At 36.2% G+C, this 20900-nt stretch overlaps 2 protein-coding genes across 2 annotated transcripts; one reads left to right on the top strand and one right to left on the bottom strand.

Annotated features, from left to right (window-relative positions):
- The first annotated feature begins 1588 nt into the window (after window positions 1–1588).
- On the top strand, window positions 1589–4279 carry LOC145614285 (pentatricopeptide repeat-containing protein At3g12770-like). The gene is made up of 2 exons (XM_081669314.1): window positions 1589–1769; window positions 2092–4279. Exons 1-2 carry the CDS (start codon window positions 1686–1688, stop codon window positions 4258–4260), a joined length of 2253 nt encoding a protein of 750 aa, XP_081525440.1. The 5' UTR covers window positions 1589–1685; the 3' UTR covers window positions 4261–4279.
- Window positions 4280–4615: 336 nt separating this feature from the next.
- LOC145614919 (bZIP transcription factor 29-like) lies at window positions 4616–8772 on the bottom strand. Its single transcript, XM_081669994.1, has 4 exons — window positions 7275–8772; window positions 7046–7178; window positions 6847–6931; window positions 4616–5171 (listed from the first exon to the last, which is right to left on the bottom strand). The coding sequence occupies exons 1-4, from the start codon at window positions 8456–8458 to the stop codon at window positions 4900–4902; spliced, it is 1674 nt and encodes a 557-aa protein (XP_081526120.1). The 5' UTR covers window positions 8459–8772; the 3' UTR covers window positions 4616–4899.
- Between the last annotated feature and the right edge of the window lie 12128 nt (window positions 8773–20900).

Below are 20900 nucleotides of genomic sequence, written 5' to 3'. Positions count from 1 at the left end.
ATCAGCTAATCTTCTTTCATGTAAGTTAAAATACGTTTAATGGAATTAGATCACTAGTAATTAGTATCTATAGATAGCGTTTCTAGTTTCATGTGAATAGCGCGATAAATTAATTTAAATTGATCCGAGTCATGGTAGTGTTTGGCATGGGTAGCTCTAGGCCAATCTTAAGGTGTATCATGACCTAGCTAGCTTTTGAATTCATTATCACCAATCTCTACTTCATCTCATTAATTGAAATTGAAATGTATTGATTATCACACAAAAATAAAATAATAATAATAAAATACTATGTATTATAAAGTAAAAGGAAAAATAAAGAGAGAGAGAGAAAACAATCCAAAGCTTCAGATTTTTAAGTTTGACAAGCATTAATGAACATGTCAGGTAAAATTATTTCTCATAAAAGTCATAATAGAGGTTGGAATCTGTGTATATAATCCCCTAGGTAAGTAGAAATGTATAACCCCTGTAGCTAATTAACCAAATTCATATGTATTGTGACCCCAATTCCTAACCACACAACTTAATTTCCATGACATAGAAGTTTATGAGAATTTTGCTTCCTATGTTAACCAAAGAACACTGAGGGCTAAAGGGCCTGTTCTATTGAAATTATATTCTGTTCAGTTCCAATAAGTTCAATTCAGTTCTTAATTTCCTTCTCTCGTAAAATATTCAGTTTAGTTAATTTAGTTTAGTTCAGATCAATAAATTCAGTTCAGCCGAGTTCAGTCCATCAAAACAGGCCATAAGGCTTTGTTCTATTCGCTTGAAATAAGATCTAACCTGAATTTTCTAATGTTTGATCATATCTACTTGTAATTGTCTAATTTGATTAAACTTTGACCTTAATTGTATAACAATGTACAAGAAAAAACATTATCAAGTGCTATTTCAATAATTTTTTCTATACATGTAGTTTTCAAATATATAATTTTTACAAGTACAACATTAAAAATATACAACTATAAGCAAATGGAATCTACAAAATCTGATGTGGTTTGTTTTTTTTTTAATTGATTACATTAGATTTGTTTGAAAAGAACCGGGGGCTTCCTCAAAAAAAAAAACAAGGATGACGTTCATTCAATCAAATCTTTTATGCTAAATTGCTAACTCAAACTAATTAGGGTTCGTTCTCTTCAGCTTAAATTCAATTTCTAATTTCCTCCTCTCGCAAAATATTCAGTTCAGTTCAGCTCAGTTAATCAGAACATGCCCTTGATCTAATTCGATTTTAACAAGAATATCTAATACGAACTTACGAAGTGAGTAACAAGAATAAGGTGATAAAACAAAGCTTTAGGGTCTATTCTCATACGATTATTTTCAGTTCAGTTCAGCTCTAATAAATTCAGTTCAATTCAGTTCAGTTTCTAATTTCCTTCTCTCATAAAATATTCATTTCAGTTCAGTTCAGCTCTAGTAAGTTCAATTCATACAATTCAGTTCAATAAATGAAAACAGACCCTTTATTGTGTTTTTACTAGTGCATGAACAAAAGTTGTGCATTTTATTGTACTCGTACAAAAAAAAAAATTAAAAAAAAAAATTGCCCAAAGAGTAGATGATGTGTCAGGCTAACAGATAAGAAGCTACGAGTAACTGACAGCAGAAGTCCTATTATCTCAACTGAAACCTCACCAGTTTCTCTCTCCTCCATCCATGCCCTCACTCCTCTAATGGCTTCTTTACCTTCAGTTGCTGTCAATGGCAACCTCAAACTCGACCCTGACTTAAGAAAGTCAACACCCATCAACGAAAAGGTATTCAATTTCATCATCACAACTTCAATTTTATTCATGATTGTGTTACAGCTTAAAGTTGTGATATTTCTGTTCATTTCAATGCAAATCCTTCAATTTAATGTAATTATGCATCAATTCACCTTTCTGGGTTAGTTTAATTGTAATTTTCAATTGATTCAGTTAATTCCTAGCTTAAATTTGGAAACTTCAATGAATTTTATTGAATTGTACACCCCTTTATTTAGTTATGATGATTTAGGATTTTAGGATATGATTATATATGATGGGTGTTGAATTTTTGCATGATTGTTGATTATGTGCTGCAATTTTGGAATTTCAGAGTCCAAGTGTTAGCTACCCAAATGTTAACTTGGAGAAGAGTTTCATAACTTTAAAAGAGGCATTATCTACCTTTAATGAAGGTACACAAGTTGATTCTTCATTCTATGTTCCCTTGTTGCAAGAATGTGTTGCGAAACGATCTTTGTCGAATGCTCGAATGGTGCATGCCCACATTGTAAAAACTGGAACCCATGAAGATGCATTTGTTATGACTTTTCTTATTAATGTGTATGCTAAATGTGGGCGGATGGAGTATGCACAAAAGGTGTTTGATCGATTGCCTGGGAGAAATGTTGTTAGTTGGACAGGGCTTATGACGGGTTATGTTCATGACTCGCAGCCTGAGGTAGCCATTCGAATTTTTGTAAATATGTTGGAAGTTGGGGCGTACCCAACGAGTCATACGTTTGGGACGTTGTTAAGTGCTTGTTCATCTATGTTACTTGTAAAATTGGGGAAGCAAATTCATGCCTACATTGTTAAGTATGGTATAGAATATGACTCGAGTGTTGGTAATGCCCTTTGTAGCTTTTACTCTAAGTGTAGAAGGTTGTCTTCGGCTGTTGATACATTTAGAAGGATAGAAGATAAGAATGTTGTCTCATGGACCACGGTTATTTCTGCTTGTGGCGATAATGGGGATCCTATGATGGGTGTAAGGTATTTTATGATGATGCTGTCGGAAGATATTGAGCTCAATGAGTTCACTTTCACTAGCATCTTGAGCCTGTGTTGTGCAATGCATGCTTTAGAAGTAGGGAGGCAGATACATTCCTTGAGCGTCAAACAAGGATTTCAAGGGAACCTGCTAATCGATAATTCAATAATGTACTTGTACTTGAAATGTGGATTGATTGATGAAGCAAAAAGACTATTTGATGAGATGGATTCTGTCAGCTTGGTTACATGGAACGCTATGATAGCAGGCCATGCCCAAATGATGGATCTTGCTGAGAATCGGATTGCTGCTCACCAAAGTGGAAATCAGGGATTAAATATCTTTTTGAAGATGAATAGATCTGGTATAAAACCAGACCTTTTCACCTTGTCTAGTGTCTTGAGTATATGTAGTTCTCTGGTGGCCTTGGATCAAGGGGAACAGGTTCATGCTCAGACCATAAAGAGCGGGTATTTGGCTGATGTAATTGTGGGAACTTCCCTGCTTAATATGTACAATAAGTGTGGCAACATTGACTACGCTGCCAAAGCTTTTAAAGAGATGCATACAAAGACTATGATATCTTGGACATCTATGATCTCAGCTTTTGCCCAACATGGCCGATCACAGGAAGCACTACAATCATTCAAGGAAATGTTAGTAGCTGGAGTGAAACCAAATAAGATCACGTTTGTTGGTGTATTAGCTGCTTGTAGCCAAGCCGGCCTGGTTAATGAGGCCCTAGAATACTTTGAAATGATGAAGAAAAACTACAAGATTAAACCGATACTGGAGCATTATGCATGTTTGATAGACATGTACGTAAGGCTAGGGCAATTGGAGGAAGCCTTTGCTATGACCAAGAAAATGAATAGTGAACCCAATGAAGTGATCTGGTCAATTTTGTTTGGAGGCTGTAGAAATCAAGGAAATATGGAATTAGGCTGTTATGCTGCTGAACAATTGCTCAAGTTGAAGCCCAAAGATAAGGAGACCTATATTCTAGTGTTAAACATGTATATTGCAGCTGAAAGATGGCAGGATGTCTCAAGAGTAAGAAAAATGATGAATAATGAAAAGCTTGGAAAGTTGCAGGATTGGAGTTGGTTAAGCATCAAGGATAAAGTTTACTCGTTTTCACCAAGAAATTGGTCGTATCCTCATAAAACAGAGGTCGAGCAACACTTGAGCGTGTTGCTTGAAGAGCTCAAGAGTAAGGGATATCAGTCTCAAAGCACACAAGTAGTTGATGGGGAGGACAATGAAGCAGAACTTGTATCGTCTATACATCAAAGTGAAAAGTTAGCCATTGCTTTTGGATTGTTGCAGACAAGAAAAGGAACTCCGCTTAGAATTGTCAAGAATATTAGTATGTGCAAGGATAGTCATACATTCATCAAGATTGTCTCTGAAATTACTGACCGTGAAATCATAGTGCGTGATAGTAAGCGACTCCATAGATTTGTGGATGGACATTGTTCTTGTGGAGATTTTGGCAATTTATTATAATTTAATAATTTTCTGTTTGCTTGGGTGATTAGTAAAATCATACTGCCTACCCGAAAATCAACTTCATATCTCAGATATACTTGCATTTAGTTATAGCTACCAAGCTAAATTTGCATTCTTCAAGCATTTACCATATACCGTAATAATTTGAGGCAGAGGACGCAAACTCAAAACAAGTAGAGCGTGATGAGTGAGTGAAAGCAAGAGTAGGGAACGAAGTCACCGGAAGAGCTGTTGATGGTTAGCGAAAATAGCAAGTTTGAATCTTTAAGCCAATTCTTCATATCAAACCTATTTTTTATATAAGCTTGACCACTAATATACTGAAAGTAAGTAGAAATAACAAGCTAATTAGTAGTACTAAACAAATCCAATCTAGCCATTAAGCGTCAGTGAAGACAATAATACACTTGATACATCTACTCTCCAAGTATGCTTTAAACTTATGTCATACATATAAATATAGTTTTCATCATCGTCGACAAAACAATAATTTAGGCCGAACTAAAGATTAAATGAATAGATTTCATGACAATGAATTGGGATATACCGTAAATACACATATATAACATATATACGCTATCAGACTGCTAATAATCTCAGATAGGTGCCAACGACTTCGGAAAGATACCACGTTGTCTAACTCTTTGGAGCCGCCTTGGCATCTTGCTGAGACTCTGTAGACCGACTTTGTTGATGCTCTTGGGTCTGTTGTGGTGGTGCCTGTTGGTGTTTTTGGTTGTTTTGTTGCTGCTGCATCTGGTACATGTTGTATAGAGAAGGCTGCATCTGCAGCATCTGGTTATTTGACATTACCTGATGGGGCAAGCAATTCTGAGGGGCGTCACCTCTGAGTTCACCAGATTCAATCTTCAGACGCTGGACTTCTGCCGAAAGTGCTTCATTGAGAGCTGCAACATCAGGAAAAAGAGAATTATAAAGCTTTCCTGATTAAAGTAAATCTCAACACAACTCAACAACACAAAACATTATCACCAACACAGCAGATATCCTGACTTGTAATTTAAAATAAATATGGAATGAGACCACCAAACCCCACATTCCGACAGGCTCAACCAGAGTCTAAAATTACTTATGTCGTCTCCTTGGAAGAGGGGGGGGGGGGGGGTGTCAAACACAGGGTAGAACTGGTAGACAACAAGGATATGCATAAAAATGTCAGATATTCAGTGACTACAAAGTAAACAATGATGCCCCAACAAAATTTTAACTAAAGACAATGAGTGGGAAAATTATTTCTCATTAAGTTAAGCTCTGCATCTGACCTGGATCAAGGGCTGAAACTCTGAAAGTAAGATCTTAAGGTCAATAAAAAAAAAAAAAAAAAACTAATGAAAGCTGAACCATAGAATCCTTGACTCTTTACAAGACCTGTGCATGCTGGGCAACCAAGGCCCTTGAAAAAGTATCTACTTCCCGAAAAAGAAAAAAAAAAAGAACTAGAGCAGACTTCTTGGTTATTGTTGTTATGCATATGCTAAGGAAGACATAACACCTTCATTTCCAGCAGGGAAGAACATTTATAAATAGCTTGTTTTTGTTGTTATGCATATGCAAATCAATACACCAAAAATGATACCAAGTGGCCATCAAATCAATCTCACATATCAAGGGAAATTTTCATTTCACAATCAAGATATATCATTGTAAACAGGATAAAACTATCCAGGAATCAATCAAAAAAGTTTTGTGATGATTAAATGGAAATGCCGTGAAATAATGATAAAAAATGAAAGGAAGACATTAAATTAATGAAAAGAATCAGAATACAAGTACACTTAAGAAAAATATTCTAACTGGGCTGGATATATTCTTCATGATCTATATTATTAGCACAAACACATTGGATCACTGCAATAAGCAAAGCATAAGACTTTCTCCTCTAAAAAGGTACTTTAAACGAAGCTGGAAAAGGCCAGCGGGTTAAAGAGCAATATCTGGCAAGAATTATTTCCTATTCAGTAAGAAAAATACAGGAAAGCTAGACTTCATGATCATTTTCTGACCCTTCTCTTTTCTTGTAAGGGATATTAAGGGAATGAGTTAACTCAACTTGACATGAGATGCTGCTTCAATTACATAACATTCTGACTAACGCAGAAAGGAATTTACAATTCACAATATAATACCAAAAATTACATAATTACTTTTCCCATCACTATAATCGCTTCCCGTCAACAAAAAAGGAACTAACAATTCAGGATACAGCACCTTTAAACCATATATTTATTTTTGCCATTTTTTTAAAGTCAACTACTCAGCTTCGGCCGAATATACCTTCAGCAGGCAAAAGGACAACCAATTACTTTCTACATCATCAATAATCACACCCAATGCCATTTAGCATGCAAACAACTAAAGTAGAGAGTGCTCTAAGGGGTGAAACTTAGTATCAAGGGTAAGGAAACACACTTTGCTGCCTGGTTTTGCAAAAAATAGTTCAGAAATGTACTACTCTACCAATATGCACGTAGCAATTTGCACATTTCAGAACAAAATGTAGGTCAGGACCAATGCATAAATCACATAAGAAATAGAAAATGATGAAACAGCTGAAAAGCATACCATCCCTAAGTTGGGCCTGTTGCTCCATGGCTTGAAGACGGAATTTCAACTCATTGTTCTGACTAGTAAGTCCAGCAGAATCCCTCTGAAGAAAGAAACAAGTACACTTATTTAAGTCTCAACTGGCAATAGCAATAACTTAGAGGAAAAGCAAAGAAGCACAAAAGCAGACAACCAAAAACAATAGATTCATACACACCTGAAGATGTGTAAGCTGAGCAGAAAGTGTAGTAGCTTCTGTCTGTAATGTTTGCACCTTATGCTCCAACTCTGCAATGTATCTCAATTTCCGTTCCTTGGAACGAGCAGCTGACTGACGATTAGCCAAAATCCTGAAGCAACAAACACAAAAAATAACAAAACTAAAGATCAGCAATAACAAAACATAAACACATCATTATAAAAACAGTTCGAGCATCGTTCAAAACCTTTTTACGCGCTTTGGGTCTGACATCGCAATTTCAGCTAATTTCTCATTTGCCATAATCTTTTTCAGTTCTGCAGGACTAAAATCACCATTGGCAAACTCCAAGCTGAACTGACTGTTGTTCCCATCGAATGAATTGCTAGGTGAATGCTGAGCAGACCGAATACCAGGCGAAGGTGGAAGCTTGGGCGACTCATCACTAAAATTCAGGTTCCCCATAAAACTATCCATTGAAAGACTTCTGAAATGCCTACCAGTTGGAGCAATATCTCCAGTGGCACATCTTTTGCCTCTCTTTGAAGTAGCCCCATGAATACCATGAGCATTCCCAGCAATGGTACTTTCAACTTCATTCTCACTACTATCATTAGTCCTCGTACCACTCGCCCTACTATCCATATCCTTATCCTCCATACTCGACGAATTCAAAGCATCAAGATTATCCAAATTCATATAAGCTGAGAACAGATCATCCACCACTTCACCCTCAGCTTTCCTCTCACCACCCCCTTCACCACCAGCATTCCCCGCCACCCCACCCCAATCCGCCTCACGCTTCAACACAAGCTGCGCCGGCTTCTCCCTCTCCCTCTCCCTCTCCCTCTCCCTCTCCCTCTCCCTCTCCCTCTCCTTCTCCTTAGCCATAAACTGATTAACCGGAGCCTTCCCACTCGAAGCAAACCCCAACGGAACATCACTACTAGACCGTCTATGTCCTCTACGAGGCGGTAACCCCTCATTCACATAAATCCCACTTCCTCCCTTAAACCCACCATCTTTCTCCTCCACAGAAACCTCGTTACACCCCGAATTCGGCACTCCACCCTCCCTAAACACCGTGGGACTCAACGGCGGCAAATTATCAAACGAAAAGAACGACGATTGCGACAACGACCGCGAATGCGACGGCCCTGAATTAAAATTTTGACTACCCCCAACTTGCTGAGGAGCAGCAATTCTGGGAGATATAGAATGTGGGTGTGATGGAGGAATTCCAGCAGGTCTCTTACTATTACTACTATTAACACTATAATTACTCTGATTAATCCCTTCTAATACACTCAAATTCTGCATTTGACCATTAATCCCTAATTGATTAACACTTTGCTTGTAAACTGAAGATGAACAATTCCCAAACGATGATTGAATTCTTTGCATAACCCCAGTTTCATCACTACCCTCCATAATTATTCCCCTAATTTACAAACCCAAAACCCTAATTCTCCCCAAAACCCCAAATTCTTCACAACAACAACAAATCAACAAAAACCACAAAACCCTAAAAAACAGAACTTTCAGTAAGATCAAAGAAAAAAGTGAACTTCACCTTGAATAACAGTAGATTGAACAAGAAGATTCTGGAAATTTGTAAACTTTATAGTAAAATCGTGAAGAAGAAGAAGAAGAAGTAGAAAGAAGATAAAATGATTCGATTTAGACTAGCGCGAAGATTTTTTCGCAATTTTCTCTCTCCTCTTTCTTTGGATGAGTCACATACATACTCATGTGAGTGAGTAAATTTAATTTTAATTAATTTATTTATTTATTTTGAGAAATAAAAAAATGAAAGTGAATATTTGGAGATTTGGTATTTCATGTGAGTTTGGTGTGAATGTCAATTTCATTCCGACGCGTTTTGACTTTTTTAATTGTTATTTTAATTTTTTACGAGTAATTGTTATTTTAATTTTAAAGAGAGAAGAGATACCCGTGATTTTCGGACTTTGGTCTGACCGCCTTATCTTATCTGACCGGGTTCGTTGAATTTCACCGCCTTTTGAGTAGACAACTAGACTTTTAGATGGTTTTAAGTTTTAACTCATCAATGTCGCCACTTCACCTTGTTGTAGCTCTTTGTAAGAAAGACACGTTTAAGGGTCTGTTCTCATTGACTGAACTCAGCTGGACTAAACTTAGTTGGGCTGAGCTGAGGTGAACTGAATTGAACTGAATATTTTATAAGAGAAGGAAATTAGGAGCTGAACTGACCTGAATTTCAACGTAAGGGAACAGACCCTAAGGACAACATGTTACGGAGTACATACATAAAAATATTACTCGTATGTAATTGAAGATTTCATAATGAATCGAATCCAACAAAATCTATATTGATAATGTTTTTCTTTGTAGATTAGTATAAAATACAATTAAAATATAAAACCACATCGGACTATATAAAAGAAATTTAGATCATATCTTATTAAAATCAGACCATATCATATCTTATTATAATCAAACCAAATTTCCTTTATTTCATGTCAAGTGAACAACAAAGAGAAAGTCCAAACTTTTCTCTCAAAGGAAAAGATAAGATAGTGGTGTTTATTGTGCTTTATTCTGGTTGATTATGGTGGATGTTTCTAATCCACCTGAACCTCCTCCACTCTCAGACCATGAGATGGTTGAATCTGAGCAGCAAGAGGCTAGACCTGTTGCTAGTTTTCGTGAGGTAGTAGCTAGTTCTTCTCAATGGTTTGAGGAGGCAAGAAAGATTGTTGCAACTTCGACAGAATGGTCTCAGGATGAGGATTTTGGTCCTGATTCGGGATTATCAGTTAGATTTGATAAAGATACGCTTGATCGCTTACGAAAGCCTTGGAGTTTAACTCTAATGGGCAAATGCCTGGGTACATCTATTAGGCCTGCTTTTATGCTTAATCGTGCTCGAATTATGTGGAAAATTAAAGGGGGTCTAGAAACTATTGATCTTGGTCACAATGTTTTTTTATTCCGATTTACTATGGAGGATGATTACGAAAGGGCTCTGTTTGGGGGTCCTTGGTTTGTCTTCGACCATTATTTGATGATGGCAAAATGGAAGCCAAATTTCAGACCTTCAGAAAATCCATTTGATAAAATGACAGTGTGGATTAGATTTACTGAATTACCAGTGGAGTATTTTGATAAATCGGCTCTGTTTCAGATTGCAAAGGTGGCGGGGACTCCTATTCGAGTAGATTATGCAACTGATAGATTGACTAGAGGAAGATATGCTCGTGTATGCATTGAGATTGATTTGAGCAAACCTCTAGTGACAAAGGTCTGGATCGGCGGCGCGTGGCAACAAATTGCTTACGAAAATATCACCACTCTTTGTTTCCTGTGTGGCAAAGTGGGGCATACCCAAGCCAATTGCATGTTGAATAAAAACACATGAGGTGTCTTCACTATCAACAGGTGTCGAAAAGCATGCTTCACCAGTTGAGAAATCAAATTTGGCTTCTCCCTCTGTTAAACAGAATGTTACCTCTCAAAGTAATATTGTAGAAGGTTTGCAGCCCACTAGTGTGGTTGGACTTCCTTCTAAGCCCAATTCATTTCAGGTCTTGGCTAATTCGGAATCACATGGTGAATTTGGTCCATGGACTTTAGTCACAAATAAAAAAAAGGTTTCTAAATCTGTTGATAATAACAACGGAAGAAATAATAATAAAAATTTAAATAAGGTTGATAATAACAACCAAAAGTCTGTTAAAACACATATTGTTGATAATAACAACAATAAAAAGCTTTTTAACAATGTCAAAAATAATTATGTGTATAAAAAGAAAGAATCAGGGGTGATTAACTCTTCTAATCAACAACCTGTGAAGATTAGTCATATTATGGGCTCAATTTCAGCTGATTTGGGCCTTATCAATAAGGGCACTAATAAAGCCGAATTGGAGAAAGGAAAGGATTCTGATGTTCCTAATTCTAATTACAAAGATATTAGTAAGGTAAATGAAGAATCAGAAGGTATGATGGTGGAAATTAATTCTAATCAGATTTTGAAGGAAACAAGTGTCGATATTGCTCAGCTGTCAAAAACAAATGGACACTTGGAAGAAATGCAATTAGATGAGCCTCCTAACCCTTTGATTTTAAAACCTCAGCTCTCTTATAGTGAGGTTGTCACACACAATCCCATCCCTCGCAGTAGTTTATTAGCACCCAATGCTATTTCCAATTCCAGTGTAGTAAACCCTTCAATTTCCAGCCATGCAAGATCAAAATCCCCCTCCATTTTCACAAGCTCTTCCATTGATAACTTATCAAAGACGCAAAGTTCCGGATCAAGAGATGAGTTCGAATTCTCGAGGAAAGGAACCGATTCTTCAGGGGATTCCTGTTCACGAGTTGCAGCAGGGATCGGGGTCGAAATCGAACACTCTCCAGTTGTTCCCGACTTCACCAATGATAAAAACCTTGCTGATCAAGAGACAGCCAGGATCTCCGACGGAGATTACCGGGGCAGTGAGGCTGCTGGATGCATTGAAAAGGAAGCAGGAGGCTTTGTCAATTCTACGAGCGGAGGAAAGGGATCGAACGTTTCCGTTTCAAATTCCAAGAAGAATTCCGGTTTTTCACTTGCAATTAGAAACCAGAGGACAAAATATGGAAAATCGCCTTATCGCAACATTCATCTCACAGAATGCAGTGGTGGGGATGCAAATGCAAATCAGGTACTATCGATTTCTGCAGGGTCCGAGGGAAATTGTTGCTCAAATGACCCCATTGTCGTTAGAGGATGTTCTGCCAATAGGGATGGATGCGTTTTGGAAGGATTGGGAGGAGTACTACCTTCCTCTGAATCCTAGTCCTACAGATCGTCCATCTGTTACTTTACAGAGGCCTTTGCCTAATCTGAAGATGAAATTTATTTTGTGGAATGTGCGAGGAGCTTGTAGGGATGAGTTTATCCCACATGCACGTCATTTGGTTAACATTCATAGTCCTGCTGTTTTCGTGTTTCTTGAGACAAAATCGAATGACTTACGAGCTAGGCAGGTGATGTTACAACTTGGATTTCATGATTTCAAGGCTATCGAAGCTAATGATAAAAGGGGTGGTATTTGGTTATTTTGGAAGAATGTGGTGGATGTAGCTGATTTCAAAGAGGATTTCTCCTTTTTTCATGCTCTGTTCCATTTTAAAAATATCAATAAGGAAGCTTTGGTTACTGGTATGCATGCTCCTTCCACACCAAAAGAACGTCATGCAATGTGGAGGGAGATGCAAGCTGATCTGCCTCCTCCTGATTCTCCATGGCTCTTGTTTGGAGATTTAAATGAAGTTACCTCGCAATCTGAGAAATCAGGAGGTCGGGGTTTTAGGCATGCACAATGTAGGGATATGACTAATTTCACTAATGCAGCTGGCATGTTTGATATGGGTTATAATGGGAATCCTTTCACTTGGAGTAATGCGAGGGAGGGGACTACTCTTATCAGGCAACGCCTTGATCGTGCTCTTGGGAATGCAGCGTGGGTGGAGCAATTTCCTCATACTAAGGTTTTTCATCTCCCTTTTACTTATTCTGATCATTCCCCCATCTTAATTGATTGTACTAATCCTAGAGTTAATGGCCCTTTTCCTCTCCGTTGTAAAGAAATTTGGCTTTCTCATCCTGAGTTTAATAATTTTTTTGTTAGTAATTGGATGGAACCTAATGATAATTATGTTTTGGGTTTGTCGAATTTCCACAGTAAGATAAAAAATTGGAATCATAATATTTTTGGTAATCTAAAATATAAAAAAGATAGACTTTTGGCTAGAATAGGTGGTATTCAAAGATTTTTAGCCACTAAAAATTCGATCTTTTTGATGAATTTGGAGAAAGATTTATTAAAGGACTTAAAAGATTTATATGATAAGGAGAGAATTATATGGGCTCAAAAAGCAGGAATTGATTGGAGGAAGCATGGTGATTTAAATACTAAATATTTTCATATTTTGGCAAAAATAAAAAAAAGTAGAGGAAAGATTTTATGTCTCAAGGACTCGAATGATAATTGGGTCACTGATGATTCTGTTTTAAAAGATATGGCTACTGAATTTTATAGAAATATTTTTCAGTCTAAAATTAGGAATAGAGGTGGTTCTGGTTATTTTAATCCCTCTCTTCGTTTGTCTGATCATGATAATAGGTTCCTAGCTAATTATATTCCAAGTGTAACTGAGGTTAAAAATTGTTTATTTAGTATGGAACCAATGAAGTGTCCGGGTCCTGATGGTATTCAACCACGTTTTTTCCAAGCAAATTGGGATTCTTTGAGTCCTGTTCTTCATAATTTATGTGTTGACAGTTTTTCAAAGGCCTCTTTTAACCCGGAAATCAATAAATCTTATATTTCTTTAATCCCTAAGATTGATAATCCGGTTAATTTGACTCAATTTAGACCAATAGGATTGTGTAATACGGTTTATAAATTGATTACTAAGTTAATTTCTTCTAAGCTTAGATCCTTTTTGGATAATTTGATTAGTCCTTTGCAGTCTAGCTTTATTCAAGGGAGAGGCATTGAGGATAATGTAATCATAATCAAAGAAGTGTCTCATATTTTTCATAAGGCTAAAATTGGAAAAAATATTATGGCTCTCAAGCTTGACTTAACAAAAGCTTATGATAGCTTGGAATGGAACTTTATTGAAGAAACTCTCCTTGGTTTTAATTTTCCAATTAATTTTGTTAACTTGATTATGTATTGTATCACTTCTCCTCAAATCTCTGTCCTTTGGAATGGAGAAATTACTAGTGAGTTTGCTCCTTCTCGTGGTATAAGACAGGGTGATCCCATGTCTTCTTATATTTTTGTTTTGTGCCTTGAAAGGCTTTCTTTGATGATAGAAAGCAAAGTTAATCAGAAACTTTGGAAACCTTTAAAGGTGACAAAATCGATTTCTTTGTCTCATATTTTTTATGCAGATGATGTCTTCTTATTTGGACAAGCCTCAAAATGTAATATTCAATTGATTATGCAAGTTTTACAGGAATTTGGAGATATTTCTGGTTTAAGGGTTAATCAAGCTAAATCAACTGTTATTTTTCCAAGAAAAATGAATCACAATATAAGAAAGGATTTGATCACTGAATTTAATTTCACTTCTACTACTTCTTTTGGCAAATATTTAGGAGTTGAAATTCATCCTAACAAATTAAAAAAAAGTGATTACTTTGGTTTGCTTGATAAAACTTTTAATCAAATTAAAGGTTGGCAATCCAGATTATTGAATATGGCAGGAAGATGTACCTTGGTCAAATCTGTTCTCTCTTCTTTTCCTGTTTATTTAATGCAAACTTGTATTCTTCCTATAGCTGTTTGTGATGATATTGAAAGAAATTGTAGAAAATTTTTGTGGAATAAGGTTGATAAAACCAGATATTCTACAAGGATAGCTTGGAATCATATCACTAAGCCTATGGAAATAGGAGGTTTGGGAATAAGAAGACTAAAATTGTGGAATATAGCTTTTATGGCTAAACTAGGATGGACTATTCTAACAAAGCCTGAAAAACTTTGGGTGAGGATTTTCAATGAGAAATATCTTAAAAAATCAGGATTGTTTGAATGTCATGTTAGTTCTTCTAATTCTCAGATTTGGAAGGATATTTTGAAAGGAAGGGAGCTTCTTGCCTCGGGTTTAAGGATAGGGATTGGTAATGGGATTTCCACTTCCCTTTGGCATCATCACTGGTTAGGCAATGGTCCTTTGAAGGACTTCACTATTTGTGATATTCCTTCCAATATGATCAATTGGACGGTTTCTAATATTATTAGGAATAAGGCTTGGTATTTAAATGATATTGAATCTCTTCTCCCACAGCATATTCTTAATATGATCAAAGCAACCCCGTTGTCAAGATTTGCAAATCTAGAGGATTTTATTACCTGGACTTTGAGCAAGGATGGTATTTTTAATATAAAATCTGCTTATCATCATCTTTTGAAAGGGAAGTGTCTAGTTTCTAGTAATTTAAATTCATGGAAAAGTTTATGGAAAATTCAAGTTCCCTTTAAGTATAGAATGTTTTTATGGAATTGTGCTCACTCGATTTTGCCTGTGGCTGAGACTTTATCTACTTATATGCCCCTTATTTCTCCTATTTGCTCAAGATGTAATATAGACTCAGAATCTCATATGCATATCTTTAGAGATTGTTTTGCATCCTCTATCTTGTGGAATGATATCTTTGCTAAAGTTTATCTTCCAAAAAATTTTGATTTTCATATTTTCAAAAATTCGACTTGGCAGACTTGGTTTAATTATAATTTGGGTTTGAACAAAAAATGGAGTCTAATTTTTGGTATTGCTTTGTGGCATCTCTGGTCACATAGAAACAATACTATTTTTGAAAATAAGGAAATTGGTCCTGTTTCTCTTTTCTCCAAGTTTTATTTTGATTATAAAATTTCTGTTTCCTTATTTCAGGCCAATAACAAGAGGAAAGGCTCTGATTCAAGCTCTTCAGTCACATCTTGGGAAGCTCCTAGGGATGGATTTTTTAAAATCAACACGGATGGTGCTTGGCTCAACTCTGCTGTCTCTTCTGGAGGAGGTGTAATCAGGAGATCTGATGGGTCTTGGTATGTTGGCTTTTCTTGCAAATATGACGCTATTTCTCCCCTTCTCACTGAGCTCTATGCACTGAATGATGGTCTCTCGATTGCTGATGATTTAATGGTCAAGAGAGTAATTGTGGAAACTGATGCCAAGGTGCTTCGAGATATGCTTATGACAGCAGGACCTAACCCTCACCATGAGTTGGCTGCAGCTATATGTGATGTGGCTACTGTTTTATCAAAGTTTGAGGTGGCTGTGGTGACTCATGTTCCAAGGGAAGGAAATGAATTAGCCCATAGGCTTGCAATGTTTGGAAGAGAAATGGCGGTTGGGTACAAAACACACTACTTGGTGCCTGACTGTGTTTCTGATCTCTATGAAGCAGAGAAGGAGAGAGTTGCAGCAGCAGCAGCAGCAGCTACTCATTAGTATTGGGGAGTCCTTTCTCTTGGTGTTGGATGTCTATAGCTTTTGGTGTAGGATAGTTTTATGTCTGTTTTCTGCTGTTCTGTTTATATTCAGATGGCAGCAAGCTTTTGTGTTGTATGCTACTGTACATATTGCTCTTTATATGAGCCTTACTTGGGATGTTTTAGGTGCCTATAGTTTAGGCCTTTTTTGCAGCAGCCATGCTCTTATTTGTAATCATAATGGGATGCTTAATGTAAATATTGAGGCTATAGCCTCTTAATCTATATATTCTCCTGCTTATGTTAAAAATGTCAAGTGAACAAGTTCCTATTCGCTAATTTCTCCTTTAGTAATCTATCCTACACTTATTATTATAACATTTGTGTATAGTCATTTTTAAGTTTTAATAATGAAGGCATTATCTTTAGCAAAAAAAAAAAAAAAAAAAAAAAAAAAAAAAAAAAAAATGAAGCCATCGACTAAATCGAGTCATTAATACTATGTACTCCTACTAAATATTTTTGTAAATTATTATGGATAATGAATAAGGTAGGAGGATTGAGTACCCCCTTTATTTTCAAGGAAATAGATAACATTGTTTATATTTTGATGGGATTTTGACATTTTGTGCATTGTGCATTGTAGGGTGTATGTCATTGAACGATATTAGAACATAAAATATTGAGAACGGCAATGTTTGACATTTAATAATCAATAAAAGGTTTATTTTTTATTGAAATGTTGACTTGTTATTGATTGTGGACATTGCAAATTAGTGACACAAATTTTGGTTCAACAATCATTTGCATTATTATGTAAATTAGGATAGATTATAGAAACACTTTGAGTTTGACATTTATGAAGCTCTTACAACGAATTAATGATGACTATCAACTATATAGTTGTGATAGTGAACGCTTCAAAGTTTGCCTCTTTGTATGTATATAAAAGATGTGTTTGGATTAAAGGAAATAGGAAATAGGAAATAGAAGGGAGGAGTTGGAAGGGAGATTGATCTCTACAACAATAGACTCATTTAAAAGAATAACTATTCATTATATCCTCTACTCCCTTTCCCCTTCCCTTCCCTTCCCCCCTTCTTTTCCCAATTAACCGCAAAGATGAGATAGTTCTTGACATCGATGACATGCTTTTACATCTTAAGCCTCTCCCTACCCAAATTTATGTCTTGTTGTGATAAAGCTCCCTACTTGTATATTACGTCATATTTATCAACCATTTGTAAGATGTGAGCTTGTCTAGTATATTACTCGTATTACTATTATTCAATTCCCTCCGTCCATCAATAAGTGCATGTGTGTGGGCACATAATTAAGTTGGTGCTTCATTTTAAATTTATGATACTTGTACAAATAATTATCATTTGAATGATGATATATCAATAAAATTTCTTGAATCATCAATTTTATAAAATAGAATCTATATTCGAACCATAGAATATAGATAAAACTCGATGACCTAAATTAGAAATGACTTTAAAAACCAATCAAGTAAACTACTTTCAACTATTAACCTACAATACAATCCAACCGTTATACTGGTATATAACTAACTCATCACCAAAATACGACCCAATCTGAACGAGTAAAGCACAAATACGGTCCCTAAACTTTCGTATTTGTGCACTTTTAGTCCCTCAACTTTCGTATGTGCATTTTTAGTCTCTCAACCACCATACTTGGTGTTTAAGACCAAAAAGTTGAGGGACTTTGCCTAGTGAACAAAAGTTTAGGGACTATGACTCATTAATTAATTTATTTTTTTATTTTTTTTAGATTTTTATTTAAAAATGAATATTTTTCCCTTAACTTATTATAGTTTGTTTTTTTAAATTAAATGTCAAATTAAAAACAAACATAAATTATCTGAATATGAGACTGTTAATTTGACGGAAAATCCAAAAGAATTCTCAACATCAAATTAACTTAATTTGTGACGTTTTTACTTTGGGATTTACTCCTGCCAAAAAAAAAATACTTTGGGATTTACAAATATCATCTAATTTGCCTCAATTTTATGTAAATGATGAGATTTTCGGATAAATCTCCTTCACATTTAATCAATTTTAAAAATAAAGATGAATTCAATAAATCACAATACAAATTTGACAAAGAAGATTTAGGAACAATGAATATGAACTTCATACTCGTAAAGAGTAGGATCAAGTGTTGGATAATTGGATTATATGAGTATATATTTCATTAGATCATCCTCATCAAACACTAAACAATCCAATTAAACTAAAAAATTAATTAAAATTCGATTGTGGTCACCTTTCACCTCGCCGCAACCGCAGCTCCCACCACTATGCCACCTTCCCGCATCTCCATTCTCCACCACAACAGCCTCCACCTTCGCACACCCTAATTCGCGCAGTCGCAATCTCCACCAGCCCACATTTCCAACACAAGATAAATCAAAGGCTTGAATTAAAAGATGATTATTCCTGATGAGGTGCAAAGTAGGGGATTGTTTTCCCCATTAGAGCAGCCAAACCGAAATAGTAGAAGAGGAGGCTACCACTCCTTTGTTTTTGTTTTTTTATTTTAGTTTTCTTCATTTTTCTTCTTTAATTTTCGTTTTCCTATGTCTTTTTTTATTTCCTTTTTCCTTAATTCTTTCTTTATATTTCCATTTTCTATTTCTTTAAGACAAATTTTCTTAAGAAAAAAAAACAAGAAAAGAAAGTAATATAAAGTAAAGGTGGGCACGGGCCATGCCGGCACGCGGGCGGCACGGGCCCGGCACGACCCGGCACGGGCACGGTCACCGGCACGGCACGGCACGGCGGCCCACCTGTGGGCCGTGCCGTGAACAAAATTCCTGGGACGGGCACGGGCACGGCCCGTGGCACGGCGGGCGGCACGGTGACCGGCACGACGGCACGACCCGCCGGCACGGCACGTGGCACGGCCAGGCACGGCACGGCACGGCCCGTGCCTTGTACTAGCCGTTGGAAAATAGCCGTTTATGGCCGTTTTCCAACAGCTATAAACGGCCATATTTTCCTCCAATTTCCACCCAATTTCCCACCCAAATCCCCTATAAATACCTCATATTTTCCTCCAAAATTTTCACAATTCATCAACTCATCTCTTCTCTCTTATTCTCTAATTTTCTTACTCCCAAATTCTCAATTCTCAAATTCCTACAAATCATACAATCTTCCTCTCTTTTGTGGAAAGAAAAAAAAAATTCCTACTCTCTTATAAATTTTACATTTTTACTATTATTAGTCTACTACCAAAAAAAAAAAAAAAAAAAAAAAAATTGTTATATTTACATTCGGGAAATTAAAATTTCGGGAAATTATAAGTTCGAGAAATTATAAATTTGGGAAAGCATTGAAGCGTCATTGTAAGATCTAACTCAACTTTATTTTAATTTGTTATTGTTATTGTTATTATTATTGTTATTATTATTATTATTATTATTATTATATACGTGGAACTACTTAATTATATAAAAACTACTTTCTATTTTAATTGTGGGTTATTTGGATTGTTGAAATCTGTCTAAGGCGGGATTTGGGCTCTGGACAACGTCGCTCCTAACCTCTCCTACCTGGGATCTCATTGATCCAAGTAATCTACTATTATTATAATTATTTTTGAAAATTTAATTTATATAAAAACTACTTACTAACTAATTCTCATTGATCTCATTGTTGTTAATTGTTACTTTGTTATTGTTAGTTGTGTTATTATTATTAATTAATCATGGCATCAAACCAGAACGTTTCCTCCTCCTCTAGAAAAGCCAAGTCAAAACGTAGGGAATCACCAAACCCAAACACTTCAATGTCTATGCCCCCCCCCCCTAACATGCCCTTTCCCTCTTCTAACATGCCCTTTCCTAACACTTCCACCCCTTTCTTTCATCCCCAAAACACGGGAGGGCAAGAACAAATGGATGATATGGCTCCTTGGACCCAATTTCAACAAACCCAATTTCAAAAATATGAATTTCCTTTTCCTCCTCCTCCTCCTCCTTCCCAAGGCAGCCAAACACAAGCCTCCGGGTCGAGTGAACCATCCACCCAAAATCCTAACATATTAGAGTGGTGTACCGAAGAGGATTTTGCTCAAACCAAAAGAAAGAGTGAATGTTGGGCACATTATCAATTAAGTAAAGATGGAAAAAAATGCAAGTGTCGGACTTGTGGTAAAATTTTCTCGGCCGATACCAAGGGAGGGACGGGACACCTTACTAGACATACAAAAAAATGTGGTGGACCATCTAGTGATCCAACCCAACCTAAAATTTCTCAATTCCATCCACAAGGTTTCATTTACAATTACGAGAGAGATAGGGATGAACTTGGGAGAATGATTGTACATGCAGAACAACCTTTTCTTTTCGCCGAAAATGATGCCTTCAACAACTATATTAACCGAGCACTACAACCAAAACACAAAAAAATCTCCCGAAAAACCGTTCGATTTGCTGCCATGAAGACTTATCTAGAGTACAAATTGAAATTAGTAAATGAATTAGCTAATCTTCCTAGTAGAGTTTCTTTAACCGGAGATGCATGGGATGGTGGGTACGGACTTCACTATTTATGTGTTACTTGTCATTGGTTAGATAATGAGTGGATGTTACAAAAACGCATCATTCATTTCAAAATGCTTGAATACCCTCATACCGGTCTTAACATTTCACATCATTTAATGGAAGCTATTGATGCATATAGTCTTAGGGATAAAATCATGCTATGACTTTCGATAATGCAACTTCTATGACATATAGTGCGAATTTGGTCAAATCCCAATTGAACGATGTTATATTAGATGGAGATGCACTTCATGTTAGATGCATTTGTCATGTTCTTAACTTGTGTGTGAAGGATGGAACACAAGCAATTGGT

This window comes from Chenopodium album, chromosome 25 (assembly GCF_948465745.1).
Source record: "Chenopodium album chromosome 25, dcCheAlbu1.1, whole genome shotgun sequence".
NCBI classification, from domain to species: domain Eukaryota; kingdom Viridiplantae; phylum Streptophyta; class Magnoliopsida; order Caryophyllales; family Amaranthaceae; genus Chenopodium; species Chenopodium album.
This window is presented reverse-complemented; position numbering and strand designations above follow the sequence as displayed.